At 43.3% G+C, this 15,506-nt stretch overlaps 1 protein-coding gene across 4 annotated transcripts in view; it reads right to left on the bottom strand.

Moving 5' to 3' along the window:
* The window catches only part of arsk (arylsulfatase family, member K), a 234,335-nt gene that overhangs the window by 187,782 nt on the left and 31,047 nt on the right, over nucleotides 1-15,506 (bottom strand). For all 4 annotated transcript variants that reach the window (XM_068029725.1, XM_068029723.1, XM_068029724.1 and 1 more), the window contains exons 4-5: nucleotides 14,925-15,207; nucleotides 12,431-12,602 (exon numbers count right to left, since the gene is read on the bottom strand). In XM_068029725.1, the coding sequence (XP_067885826.1) occupies nucleotides 12,431-12,602; nucleotides 14,925-15,207 (455 nt within the window). The remainder of the gene's footprint in view (nucleotides 1-12,430; nucleotides 12,603-14,924; nucleotides 15,208-15,506) is intronic.

Raw genomic sequence — 15,506 nt, 5'->3', positions numbered from 1 at the left:
TGGATCTCCCTCGCGTACTGCACTGTTGACGCACCTACACCACATCGACTGCAGTGGTTCAAGAAGGTGGCTCACCACCACCTTCTCAAAGGCAATTAGGGATGGGCAATAAACGCTGGCCTTGCCAGCAATGTTCACATCCCACAAACGAATAAAAGAAGATATTCACCTCCCCACAACTCCAAAGCACATAAATCCCTTAACAGTATAACAACTGAGATCTGGGGCTGTACGTTCAAAGCAGGGTTGGAAACCCGACACCCAGATGATTTTCAATTAACGTGACGCGATCTTCAAATGTAAATGCCCTAATTGGACAGAAGGCAAGCTCAGCGCCAAATTAGTGGCACTAAGCATCTGCAGGTGGTGGGAACTGCCTGCAAAGTGCGAACAGCAAAGTCAGGCAACAGCCATGATGGGGTCTGCTGCTGCCTTGCCGATGAAAGCAGGCAGCTCCATGGATGGCCAGTGGAATAAAGAGGGAAGGCAGTGCTTTCAGAATTCAAGCAAAAGTCTGCGCTTGGCCCGGCCCAAGATCCCTATGGGTCCAAAAGATTTCATCGTGCAGCAATAAAGTTTGCCTCCTGCCCTCTTGAGCCCAACAACTGTACACTAAAGTGCACCAGACATCAAACTGGTCAGGCTCCTCGGAATCACCATTGAAAATTACAGTGCGCCCCCCACTCAACCCACCCCAGGCCCCAACGAGCTACTTCATAAGCTTCGTGAGCAAGCAGCTTCCCCATTCCCTAACTACCCCCCATCCTCACATTGAAAATGACAGACTGTCCTGGAGGTGTCGAGTTCCAGAGATGACCTTTGAAAATCTGGCCCCTGGTGTCAAGGGTTTTTGCCCAGTTTCCTACTTTATGCTTCAGAATAGAGCATTCCCCAAGCACAAACAAGAGGAGAATCAGTCCCTCTGTATTTGGTAAAATGGCAAATCAATGCTTCATAGTGATGGGCAATCATTATACAGCAATTGCCACTTTGAACTCACTATTGTGCCAGAATAATGCATACAGATCAAAACTACTTGGCCATAGTTATTTACAGATGAACATACAGAAACAAAATGACATTCCAAGATACTGAAGCAGCACAATAATGAAATAATGGAACTAGAAGCAGCCCAAAGGATTCATACACACTCCCCCAAACCTGCCCCAAAGTGGTGGCCCAGCTTCAAAAGGCCATTTTTTATTTTGAATGTGTTACAGACAGGTGAGAGATGATAGGGGTGGTTCCCTCTTTTCCACCTCTCGACTGACCGAAGATAGTGTAGCTACTTTTAGCCCGAGTGCTTTAATTAGCAAGAACAAACAAATGACCAGTTTTCTCACAAGTTTAACACCAGAAATATAAGCAACAGCACCCACTCTCTCACTCATACAGATACACATGCACTCGAGAAAAGATAGATATTATAAAGACAACATGCATTAGGTCTGATGATTTGTCAAGAGTTCTCTGTTTAACTAGATTTACCCCGGGCTGAACCTGAAACGGTGCAGGTAAGTAATCTTTTCCTTCGTTCACTGATGAAAGCCTTGGGAGCTTCAGGAAGATTGGTGCGCTGTTACATTCCAGCCAAAGGTCAATGGCCAAGTCCTGGGATAATTTGTCAGGTTTAGTTTAGTTTAGAGATACAGCACTGAAACAGGCCCTTCGGCCCACCGAGTCTGTGCTGACCATCAACCACCCATTTATACTAACCCTACACTAATCCCATATTCCTACCACATCCCCACCTGTCCCTATATTTCCCTACCACCTACCTATACTAGGGGCAATATATAATGGCCAATTTACCTACCAACCTGCAAGTCTTTTGGCTGTGGGAGGAAACCGGAGCACCCGGAGAAAACCCACGCAGACACAGGGAGAACTTGCAAACTCCACACAGGCAGTACCCAGAATTGAACCCGGGTCGCTGGAGCTGTGAGGCTGCGGTGCTAACCACTGCGCCACTGTGCCGCCCCCAGGTAGGGAGTTCAAGGCCAAGTCCAGTCTCTGCCTACATGTAGTTCAAAACTAGTGATCTTAGTCCTTTCTCTTCGCTGGAATAGATGGAATCTTCAATTTTGAACTATAACTGAACTAACCAACGCCTATTCCATTCCAAAATGCGCTGCCACAATCCTTTCTCCTGATTGGCCAGTCTGAATCCGGGCCACTACGGTGCGGCTGAAGTCTGTTTGGGATTGACACAGACACGTCCCAGCAGCTGAAGGAGCATGTGCCAGCCGGGTCCCCTGACAATTGGGGGACTGCAGGGGACCAGGCCCCTGCTCAGCCCCAAGCTCATGATGATCATCTGTTTGTAGCTACGTGAAGTCTGCTGTATGTGCAACAAAGCCATGTGGAAAATATGTCAGAGATGCCCGAGGTCACATTTGGCTTTGCACATGCCATGGAGGAGTCCATGTACACCAAGATGTCTGCTAGGTCCCAGGCATATGAAGGTATGGTTTCCTCAGTCAAGAGTTTGGCGCGTTCCGTGCAAGTCTGGTTGAGCACTGGCGCCATACATGCTTGCTCCATCGCAGTGAGCTCTGGAAAAATCTTTGTTTCCATCTTCAACCGTAAAAGATGGACGAAGAGTGGATCAAATTTTAAATGAAATAAATATGTATTGAAAAATCTTTACTATTATCACAGTACTTACATCAACCGTGCCACATTCATACTCAAACCTGTTTCAATTTTCCTTTTCTACTACAACAACATTAGCAGCTGAAGTGGAGGCAGTCTGCTCTGTGCACTGCCCCATTGCTGTGGATGACTGTGGTAGTCATCTTCTGGAGGAACGGGGCCTTGATCGCTCCATCCTACTGGGGTTTTGCAGAGTCTAAGTGAGAGGCAGATGAGGAACCTGGACCTCCCTCTATGTGTCCCTTCCCCTCAGGGAGACTGGCAGGTTCCATCATGCACACAGATGGAGGAGCAGCGTGTACCAATTGCCCCAGGGTCTTTCTCTCAGGACACCCCCAGGGTAAGCAGCATCTTGTCCTCCCCCCACCATTAACCCCCATATCTCCAGCAGGTGAGCACACAGGGGATACGCAGGCACCATTGCTGCAGAATCCCAGTAAATTGGAGTCATCAAGGCCCCATTCCTCCAGAGGTCGACTACCACAGTCATCCACAGCAAGGGGCAGCGCACTGAGCAGACTGCCTCCACCTCAGCTGCTAATATTGTGGTGGTAGAAAAAGAAAATTGAAACAGGTTTGAGTATGAATGTGGCAGGGGTGATGTAAGTACTGTGATAATAGTAAAGATTTTTCAATATATATTTATTTCATTTAAAACTTGATCCACTCTTCGTTAATCTTTTTCTTGGTTGAAGATGGAAACAAAGATGTTCTTTGGAGGCCTAAGGCAGGAACACATTGATGTTTGCAAAGCAGCTCAGAAAATATCCAGTGTCCATTTATCATTGAAATTTGAGCCTTTGTTCTTCAATGATGGCTGTTTTCCAATTGATTAACTTTTTCCACCACTGTCATGCCTTACTTTTGTGTTTATGAAGTCATAACTTAATGCTGCTTGCAGTGGTGTGTAGTCACATTCATCGTAATGATTTCAAATGCCAATCACATGTAAGTGCAGCAATGCTTCGTTAAGATTGCAGTGACGAATAAGACCTTAAGCAAAAGTGAATTTCTGTGGGAAATTACAATATTTCTCCTCCCAACATTCCTTGATGGTAATCAATTATTGGTTGAAACATGCATAAATTAGGTTCTCCCTAATGTCCCTTGCATGTCTCTCCATGGCCCTCATACTGATGACAGCAATGTTGGCCTCACCCTCTTCAGAGTCATCTTCATCTAAGAAGGACTGGTGTTCCTCTGCCTGAAGAACGTTGCCGCGTCTAATTGCAAGGTTGTGCAAATCACAGCAGACAACAATTATTTGTGATGCCCTCTGTGGCGCATACTGAAGAGCCCTCTCCAGACTGGTCAAGGCAGCAAAATTGCATTTTCAGCATGCCAATGTGTGAATGCCTGTGTGTTCAATGATGGCTCTGGTGGATGCTTGAGCAACATTGTAACTCTCTTCAGCAGTGCTTTGAGGATGCTGCAGTGGTGTTGTCAGCCATGTACAAAGTGGGTAACCCTCGTCATCCAGGATCCAGCTGTCCACTTAGGCTGGTTCCTCAAAAATGGCTAGCAGTTGGGAGTTCCTCAAAATATTTCAGGAGTCATGAAAGCTCCCTAGGAAACATGTGAAAACATGCATTATTCTGGTTGCAAACCAGTTGAACGTTGCAAGTGTGGAAGCCTTTGCAATTCACGAATACAGCAGGCTGGTTCCAGGGAGCTCCAAAGGCCACGAGTACAGCCGATCACTCCCTTGCACTCTAGAGAACCTAGCGATGGCCGCAGACCTTGGTGTCGGGCTGTCCTCATCTACAGGTAAGCAGATGAAATCACTGGCACGTAGAAAAAGGGCGCTGGTTATCTCTTTGATGCACCTGTGGGCTGCAGACTGTATGGATCCCTGGAAGGAGCCACTAGCAAAAAAAAAAAGAGCAACTGGCATGGGATTCCTACCGAACCCAAGTGGCTGCAGGTCATGCCGCATGATCCTACAAATTTCTGTGACCATTTCACGTGACATCCTTAGGTGTCTCTGGCATTTGTAGGTAATTTGTCTTGTCCTGAGGATGCGATGACTTGCCAGTGCCCATCTTCGACGAGGCCATTCCTGGATGTTATCATTCAGAGCATCCTCACCTTCCTGTTCTGCCTATTGCTAGTGCTCAGGCATCATGAGTTGGGGGAAAAAGAACCCTCCTTAGTTTCTCCCTTTGCTCTTCCTCCTGTGGCACTAGACAAATTGGGTGTATGAGACCCATGTCGCTGCAGCTTTTCTGAATAATAAATAAATGAACAATAAAACGTCTATGCTGAACACCAAGTGGAAGAAGCACTGAGGGTATCAAGGGCACAGAATGTACTCTGGGTGGGGGACTTCAATGTCCATCACTGAGAGTCCAAGAGTGGCTTGGTAGCACCACTATTGACTGAGCCGGCCGAATCCGAAAGGACATAGCTGCTAGACCGGGTCTGCGGCAGGTGGTAAGGGAACCAACAAGAGGGAAAAACCTACTTGACCTCGTCCTTACCAACCTGTCTGTCGCAGATGCATCTGTCCATGACAGGATTGGTAGGAGTAACCATCACACAGACCTTGTGGAGAACAAGTCCCATCTTCACATTGAAGGTACCCACCATGTACTGCATGGCACTACCACTGTGATAAATGGGATAGATTTTGAACAGATCTAGCAACTCAAAACTGGGCATCCATGAGGTGTTGTGGGCCATCAGTAGCAGCAGAATTGTATTCAACCACAATCTGTAACCTCATGGCCCGGCATATCCCAGATGCTATCATCATCATCAAGCCAGGATACCAATGCTGGTTTAATGAAGAGTGCAGGAGGGCAAGACAGGAGCAGCACCAGACATACTAAAAATGAAGCGTCAGCCTGGTGAACATATGAACATACATACGAACACATGAATTAGGAGCAGGAGTAGGCCACTCGGCCCTTCAAGCCTGCTTTGCCATTCAATAAGTTAATGGACGATCTGATTACTCCACATTTCCACCTACCCCTGCTAACCTTCCACCCCCTTGCTCATCAAGAATCTATCTACCTCTGCCTTAAAAATATTCAAAGACTCTGCTTCCACTGCCTTTTGAGGAAGAGAATTCCAAAGACTCACGACCCTCACAAGAAATTTCTCCTCAACTCTGTCTTAAATGGGCGACCCCTTATTTTTATATAGTGACCCCTAGTTCTAGATTCTCTCACAAGGGGAAACATCCTTTCCATAGCCACCCTGTCATGACCCTTCAATCAAGTCACCTCTGACACTTCTAAATTCCAAAAGATACAAGCCTAACTTGTCCAATATTTCCTCACAAGACAACCCGCCCATTCCAGATATTAGTCAAGTAAACCTTCTTAGTATTGCCTCCAACGCATTTACATCCTTCCTTAAATAAGGAGACCAATACTGTACACAGTACTCCAGATGTGGTCTCACCAATGCCCTGTATAGCTGAAGCATAAGCTCCCTACTTTTACATTCAATTCCCCTTGCAACAATAACATTCTATTAGCTTTCCTAATTACGTGCTGATCCTGCATTCTAACCTTTTGCGATTCATGCACTAGGACACCCAGATCCCTCCGCATCTCGGAGCTCTGCAATCTCTCACCATTTCGATAATATGCTTCTTTTTTTATTCTTCCTGCGAAAGTGGAGAATTTCACACTTTCCCACATTATACTCCATTTGCCAGGTCTTTGCCCACTCACTTAACCTATCTATATCCCTTTGTAGCCTCCTTATGTCCTCTTCACAATTTACTTTTCTACCTATCTTTGTGTCATCAGCAAATTTAGTAACTATACCTTCGGTCCCTTCATCCAAGTCATTTATATAAACTGTAAAAAGTTGAGGCCCTTGCACAGATCCCTGTAACACACCACTCGTTACATCTTGCTAACCAGAAAATGGCCTATTTATGCCTACTCTGTTTTCTGTTAGCTAGCCAATCTTCTATCCATGCAAATATGTTACCCCCTACACCAAGAGCTTTTATTTTCTGCAATAACCTTTGATGTGGCATCTTATCAACTGCCTTCCAGAAATCTAAGTACAATATGTCCACCAGTTCCCCTTTATCCACAGCTCATGTTACTTCTTCAAAAGAATTCCAATACATTGGTTAAACATGTTTTCCTTTTCAAAAAGTCATGTTGATTCTGTCTGATTACCTTGAATTTTTCCAATTGCCCTGCTATACTGTCTTTAATAATAGCTTCTAACATTTTCCCGAAGAGAGATGTTAAGCTAACTGGCCTGTAGTTTCCTGCTTTCTGTCTCCTTCCCTTTTTGAATAAAGGAGTTACATTTGCTATTTTTCAATCTAATGGAACCTTCCCCAAATCTAGGGAATTTTGGAAAATTAAAACTAACGCATCAACTATCTCACTAGCCACTTCTTTTAACACCCTAGGATGAAGTCCATCAGGACCCGGGGACTTGTCAGCCTGCAGCTCCAACAATTTGCTCAGTACCACTTCCCTGGTGATTGCAACTTTCTTGAGCTCCTCCCTCCCTTCCATTTCCTAACTTATAATTAATACTGGGATGTTACTTGTATCCTCAATACTGAACACCGATGCAAAATGTCTGTTCAATTCATCTGTCATCTCCTTATTATCCATTATTAATTCCCCAGACTCACTTTCTATAGGACCAATGCTCACTTTGTTAACTTTTCTTTTTTAAAATATCCATAGAAACTCTTACCATCTTTCTTTATACTGCTAGCTAGCTTTCTCTCGTACTCTAATTTTACCTTCCTTATCAATCTTTTAGTCATTCTGTCCAATCTTCTAACCTGCTTCCCATCTTTGCGCAATTATATGCTTTCTCTTTAAGTTTGATACTATCTTCACCTGTTTTAGTTAACCACAGATGGCGAGTCCCACCCTTGGAATTATTCTTTCTCGTTGAAATGCATCTATTCTCTGTATTCTGAAATATCCCTTAAATGTCTGCCACTGCATCTCTATTGACCTATCCCTTAACCTGATTTGCCAGTTTCCTTTTTCTAGCTCTGCTTTCACGCCCTCATTATTGCCCTTATTTAAGTTTAAAATACTAGTCTTGCACCCACTCTTCTCTCCCTCAAAGTGAATGTAAAATCCATTCATATTATGATCGCTACTACCTAGGGGCGCCTTAACTAGGAGGTCATTGATTATTCCTATCTCGTTGCACAATATTAGGTCTAGTATAGCCTGCTCTCTGGTTGGCTTCAGAACATTTTATTCTGAGAAATTATCCTGAATACATTCTCTGTACTCCTCATCTGGGTTACCTCTGCCCATCTGATTTTTCCAGTCTATATGTAGGTTAAAATCCCCCATAATTATTGTTGTACCTTTCTGACAAGCTGCCATTATTTCTTCCATTATACCCCATCCTACAGTGTGGTTAATGTTAGATGGCCTGTACACCACTCCCATAAGTGACTTCTTGCCTTTATGATTTCTCATCTCTACCCAAACTGCTTCTACATCCTGGTCTCCTGAACTTAGGTCATCCTTCTCTATTGCGCTAAGACCATCATTAATTAACAGAGCTACCCTTCCACATTTTCCTAGCTTCCTGTCCTTCTTAAATGCCATATACGCTTCAACATTCAGGTCCCAATCTACGTCGTCCTGCAGCCATGTCTCTGTAATGGCTATCAGATCGTACTTATTTATTTCTATTTGTGCTCTCAGTTTATCTGTTCTGTTTCGAATGCTATGTGCATTCAGATACAGAGCCTTTAGTTTTGTCCTGTTATTATTTTTGTAACCTCTAGCCTTATCTGTTGATTTACTTTTAGATTTGTATGCTCTGTCCCTTCCTGTCACAGTCTGTTTATCATTTCCCATTTAATACCTTTCTCTCGCCTTGTCTCTACTCCTTGATTTACCATATCTTCCCAAATTTGATCCCTTGCCCACACTTTTCAATTTAAAACCCTCTTTACTTCCCTAGTTATGCGGCTCGCTAGAACACCGGCCCCAGCCCAGTTCAGGTGTAGACCTACAACACAGGACTACTTCCATGCCAAACAGCAGAAGCAGCATGCAACAGACAGGGCAGAGCGATCCCACAACCAACGGATCAGATATAAGCTCTGCAGTCCTGCCACATCCAGTCGTGAATGGTGGTGGACAATTCAACAACTAACAGGAGGCAGCGGCTCCACAAATAGCCCCATCCTAAATGATGGGGAGCCCAGCACATCAGTGCAAAAGATAAGGCTGAAGCATTAGCATCCATCTTCAGCCAGAAGTGCTGCTTGGATGATCCATCTCGGCCTCCTCCTGAGGTCCCAGCATCACAGATGCCAGTCTTCAGCCAATCCGATTCACTCCACGTGATATCAAGAAACAGCTGAAGGCACTGGGCTATGGGCTCAGACAACATTCTAGCACGAGTACTGAAGACTTGTGTTCCAGAACTTGTGTGCCCCTAGCAAAGCTGTTCCTAAACAGCTACAACACTGGCATCTACCCGGCAATGTGGAAAATTGTCCAGGTATGTCCTGTACACAAAAAGCAGGACAAATCCAGCCCGGCCAAGTACCGCCCTATCAGTATACTCCCGATCATCAGCAAAGCGATGGAAGGGATCGTCGACAGTGTTATCAAGCAGCACTTGCCTAGCAATAACCTGCTCACTGATGCTCAGTTTGGATTCCACCAGGGCCACTCAGCTCCTGACCTCAGTACAGCCTTGGTCCAAACATGGACAAAACAGTTGAACTTCAGAGGTGAGGTAAGTGTGATTGCCCTCGATATCAAGGCAGCATTTGACCGAGTATGGCATCAAGCAGCCCTAGTAAAACTGGAGTCAATGGGAATGAGGAGAGAAACTCTCCCCTGGTTGGAGTCATACCTAGCACAAAGGAAGATGGTTGTGTTGTGGGAGGTCAATCATCTCAGTCCCAGGACATTAGTACAGGAGTTCCTTAGGTTAGTATCCTAGGTCCAACCATCTTCATCTGCTTCATCAATGACCTCTGCTCCATCACAAGGTCAGAAGCAGGGATGTTCACTGATGATTGCACAGTGTTCAGCACCATTCACGACTCCTCAGATACTGAATCAGCCCATTTCCAGATGCAGCAAGACCTGGACAACAGCCAGGCTTGGACTGATAAGTGGCAGGTAACATTCAGGCCATAGAAATGCCAGGCAATAACCATCTCCAACAAGAGAGAATCTAACCATCTCCCCTGGACATTCAATGGCATTACCATCGCTGAATCCCCCACTATCAACATCCTGGGGGTCACTATTGACCAGAAACTGAACTGGACCAGCCACATAAATGCTGTGGCTGCAAGAGCAGGTCAGAGACTGGGAATTCTGTGGCGAGTAACTCACCTCCTATCTCCCCAATGCCTGTCCATCATCTGCAAGGCACAAATCAGGCGTGTGACAGAATACTCTCCAGTTGCCTGGATGGGCACAGCTCCAACATTCAAGAAGCTATCCAGGACAAAGCAGCCTGCTTGATTGGCACCCCATCCACCACATTCAACATTCACTCCCTCCACTACTAATGCACAGTGGCAGCACTGTGTACCATATACAAGATGCACTGCAGCAACTCACCAAGGCTCCTTCGACAGCACCTTCCAAACCCACAACCTCTCCCACCTAGAAGGACAGGGGCAGCAGATAAATGGGAACACCATCGCCAGCAGCCACATACCATCCTGACTTGGAACTATAATCACCATTCCTTCCCTGTCGCTGGATCAAAATCCTGGAACTCCCTTCCTAACAGCAGTGTTTGTATACTTACACCCCAAGGACTGCAGCAGTTCAAGAAGGCAACTCACCACCACCTTGTCAAGGGCAATAAATGCTGGCCTAGTCAGCAATTCCCACATCCCCTGAATGAATTTAAAAAAAAAATTCCAAATCACAGACCATCTAGATTCCTCCCTTATTCCTTCTTTAATCTCTATGAAGACTGTCTTCTCCAATGGTCAGTCTCCTCACCAGCCTTCACATCACAATCCTTCACAGAACTTGAAAGCCACATTCTCTTCCACACAATGTCCAGCATTTCCATTACCATCTGTTTTGACTGTGCATTCTGCCTCCTCTAACTTTTCCAAAACTCCCCTCTGCTGAGTTTCCACTTTCCAACTTGTTAAGTACTCCTTGATGTTTTCTTTATGTGGTGCATTATAGAAATGCAAACAGTCATGCAATATATTATTTCAATATTTAATGTTGGGTATCTTTGTTTTTATTATCTATTAGAAATAATTCTAATTGCTCATTAGTAAGTAACTAATGCATAACATCTTTGGTGGTTAGGAGCTGACTAGATAAAATGGATTAGAAAGTTTAAGTCACTGAAAGAGGCCACTTGGCCCATCGTGTCTGTACCAGCCGAAAAACAATCCACCTATTCTAATCCCACCTTCCAGCATTTGGTCCGTAGCCCTGCAGATTACAGCACTTGAGGTGTGTATCCAGACTCCTTTTGAGTGAGTTGAGGATCTCTGCCTCAACTATCCTTTCAAGCAGTGAGTTCCAGACCCCCACCACCCTCTGGGCGAAAAGGTTTTTCCTCATCTCCCCTATAATTTTCCTACCAATCACTTTAAATCTATGCCCCCTCATCACTGACCTCTCTGCTCAGGTGAAGAGACCCTTCACCTCCACTGTATCCAGGCCCATCAAAAAGATTGTTCTTATTAAATGGAGCCAGGATAGTATTGCAAAAGATATATATTTTACCACATGAGTATTTATTTCAGAAGTTAAGATCTTCGCAATCACAAAATATTTCTTATAGTAATTCTGTGTCAAAATGGAAGCTTATGCTGAAATTCAAAGCAAAATTTTAGTTGTCCATTAGGTTTCAAACTTTACACAGCGGAGAGAGAAGATGCTACAGTTGTAGTTAAAGGGGCTGTTGCATCTATATTATGATGTGTTTGTAAGTGGGGAATATATAATTATTTTTAATTCAATTTAATTTCAATGGTCCTGGTGTGACTTGAATTGTGTAATGTTCAAGGCTTATACAAAAGTACACTCTCAATTGCTATGGCAACAGGTAGCGTGCTTACAAATGCTTAAAGCCAGCATGGAGGAACTTAATTTTTATTTTATGTCCATTCTGTAATACTGGCATGTTTAGTTACTGGTATTGACATCACAGAAAGCTCAGATGCTATGGTTACCTGTTCAGTTGTATGAGATCACAGTCGTGACATTTTGTTCCCTCATTCATCATCAGCAATTATGGGGAATTAGTTACAGTTGAAATATTCTCACATATATGGAAAGTCTAAGCCTGATTTTAACCAGGGAGTGTGATTGAATACTCTCCACTTGCTAGGATGAGTGCAGCTCCAACAACACTCGTGAAACTGGACACCATCCAGAACAAAAAGCAGCCTGCTTGATCGGCACCCCATTCACCACCTTAAACATTCACTCCCTCCAGCACTGGCACACAGTAGCAGCAGTCTGCACCATCTACAAGATGCACTGCAGCAACTCACCAGGCCTCCTTTGACAGCCCCTTCCAAGATTTCCATGTGACAGAGATTTAAATCTAGATTCAATTAATGTTGTTTACCCCTAGAAGTGGTAGTGATGGAGGAAGGGGGGGGGGGGAAGGTGGGGAGAAAGAGAGGAATTACCAAGCTTGTAAACAGTGACATCAGAGAAGTTCATATCTAGTTAATTTTGGTATGAACCTGTAGGAGAAGCTAAGTAGTTAACGTGTACTGAGTCACTACCACCGAATGCTAAATGTCATCCTGTTATATGCAACCTTTCAGAAGTAGTGAATCCCTTACCAAGCATCAAGTCTGTCTCGGCACACATTGCATAGTAAAATGCTCTGATGTCCAGGATTTCCTGATTTGTGAAATTGCCAGTACAGTTCTTGGTATAGGAGGAATAAAAATCTACAGGATGCATTTTAGAGAAAGAAAGCCATTTCGGAATCCTGATTGATTGATATTTCACCTGCAATTAAAAAAAATTAAATGATACCCTCAGAAGGATGAAAGAATGGTCGCTGTGTTTGATGGACTTTATTCTTATTGTTTCTTCAGCTTACTGTAGTAAAAATTATAAATCTCATTTATGCATCATTAATGATAGACAAATTAGAAACAATTTAAAGACAATATTTACTCTAACCATAAAATCTTAATGTGACAGCAACTGAATTTTCCAATGGCTCAAATATTAATCTTCATTCCTACATTAGCTGCTGACAGAGTTAAAATACACTTTTCTAGCAAGTGCTACGCCGATATAAAAAGTGAGTTCTGACGCTCGCCATTTTTAGCGCATAACAAATCCAGCAATTTGTGGCAAGGAAAGATATGTCATGCATTATGAATCACCACTACTGCTTGATGTTTGGCGCAGCTCCATTGTCACCCTTGCAAAAATGGGATCTCACCAGCAATCTCCCCATGCAATTCAAAAAAATTGCTGGATTTGCACCATAAACATAAATTAAACTCATTGCCAAAAGCTAGGACTGTTTTTTCATGGCATAAGGACCCTGTTTTATGGGTGATTTATGGTCCTGAAATACCACTCAACCTTGGAGGCCAGAAAGGGAACAACTGAAACTGTGGAATCACACTCCTGCAGCTGGTACATTTTGTTTTGGAGCTTTGTTAAATTGTAATCTTTGAATAAACATTCTCCTCCTTTGCCTTTCTCTTTTCATTCTCTCAATCCAATCTTTCTTTCCTTCCCTATTCCTCTTTTTGTATCTAATTTGACTAATTCATCCTATTTCCTGATCAATCATTTGGTGTTTCTTTTTCTATCCCTAAATTTCACTGGTTACAGAGATGGACTACTGGTCCTGTTGTACACCATGGTCGCAGATAGCCCAATGACCTCACCACACCATTAGCAATTTGCACTTCCAGTAATTTATGGCACAAAAATAATTGGAGCTAAAGGGTGAAGGGGAAAAAAAAATTCAAACTCACGGCACATGTCACAAGATGGTCTGCTCCAGCAAATTCTGGGCCATTATAAAAGTCTAATTAATTTTTGTCTGGAGATTGAAACCCAGAATTTTTTGAGCACTTGGAGAAGAGTCAATTGTGTTAAAGATCTGGCCCTATAATATTTATTTCATCAATTAAATCTGAGATTTTAGGGGGATTTTAAGACATACTTTAATGGGAACAAGTGTATTGTACAGACAATATTTTAAAAGACTATATATAGAAAAGTCTAGGTTTAAAACAGACAACTGCACCAACATAGTGGTGATGTCCTCCGCTCTCAAAAGGTCAGGGATGTGAGCATGCACTCGGAAACCTTCACACTCATTTCTCATTGAGTCAGTTTTGGAGGCACCAAGCAGAGATCCAATGGTAGGAAATGATATGTATATGGTTAACTGAACATTAGATGACCCTCAGATGAGAGCAAGCACATTAGATCAATTGATAGATTAAACTATTGAATAAAAAATAGAAAGGGTGGGTGGCTACATTCCCTCTAATTTTTTTTTCTGGAGAGCATGAAGGGTTTATTTAAGTCTATGGCCCCCTTTTTTAAAAAAAATGCAGTAACTGAAAGGGGTTAACTTGTGCACGACCTGCTTGGGGACTTTCAGGTTGCTAAGTGGTCACACGGCCTACAAGTAACATTGGTGGGTGGGCAATTTTACAATCAGCACTCAGTGTGAGCACTGTTCTTCACCAGGAGCACCTAATCAGGGAAGTTGGCCCTTACGTCCTTACCTTTTTGATCACATACTAGTTTGATTTCTAGTGTTGCAGAGTTGTTGTAGAAAGAAAGGAGGTCTATTTAGTTAGAGAGTGTGGTTAGGATCATTTTTACCCAAGGTTCTGATCTAAAAATAATCAAAATCAAATAACAAAATACATATTCAGAATTTTAAACTTAAAATACTAGTGAACAAGGTTTTATTTATGACAGCCAAAACTATTTCCTTCCCCAACATCGCATTCAGGAACAGCCGAGACTGAAATTCAACATGTAACTGAAGGGGAGGAGAGGCTTTTCCTTCAAGTTTCTCCACTTGTCTATTCCTGTCTAAGTGCCTATCTGAACCAAATGAAAACTCTACTACCCTCAACACTGAAACAAGTTTATTAGCAGGACTGTATGTCCCCTAACTGCTTCCTGGGGGTTGTACGGAAGGAGTACATGTGCAGTACAAAATATTGATTCAAAACAACCAAACACAATAACCTCAACTGTTCCATACTTCAACGTATTAAAACGGTGGGAACTAAATACACTTTAATAAAGCAGGGGGATTAAATCAGTCCTACAGTATACCTTTTTAAGCCAGTAGGGAGATGTTTTGAATGTGGACCCTCCACATGCTTCTCCCATACTTGGGGTTGGATAGGGATGAGGCAAATTCAGACCCAAGCTCAGAATAAATGGCTGACCCAGCTGCGTTGCTTTGTATCGTATCCATTCAGTTGCTTCATCTACGTTCTGCCAGTCGCGGTACATGATTCTCACTGTCGATTCATTACCATTCAAAAGTGTTGTCGGTCTACCTTCCTGTCTGAGCAAGAACTTAACATCTCTGGTCCAGGCTTCCACACGGTTACTGAAGTCAATGAAAAAAGGCATGAGACTTAAGGAATTGATGGGTATTCATTTGTTGTTGACTATGCATGACCAAGTTATTTGCATAAGACAGAATTGTTGGGTGTAATATAAAAAATATCCCAAAAATCATCTACCAGCATTTATTTATTTTTATTTTTTATTTAGACATACAGCACTGAAACAGGTCCTTCGGCCCACCGAGTCTGTGCCGACCATCAACCACCCATTTATGCTAATCCTACACGAATCCCATATTCCTACCACATCCCCACCTGTCCCTATATTCCCCTACCTATA

The sequence above is a fragment of the Heterodontus francisci genome, chromosome 4, assembly GCF_036365525.1.
Source record: "Heterodontus francisci isolate sHetFra1 chromosome 4, sHetFra1.hap1, whole genome shotgun sequence".
Lineage (NCBI taxonomy): Eukaryota > Metazoa > Chordata > Chondrichthyes > Heterodontiformes > Heterodontidae > Heterodontus > Heterodontus francisci.
This window is presented reverse-complemented; position numbering and strand designations above follow the sequence as displayed.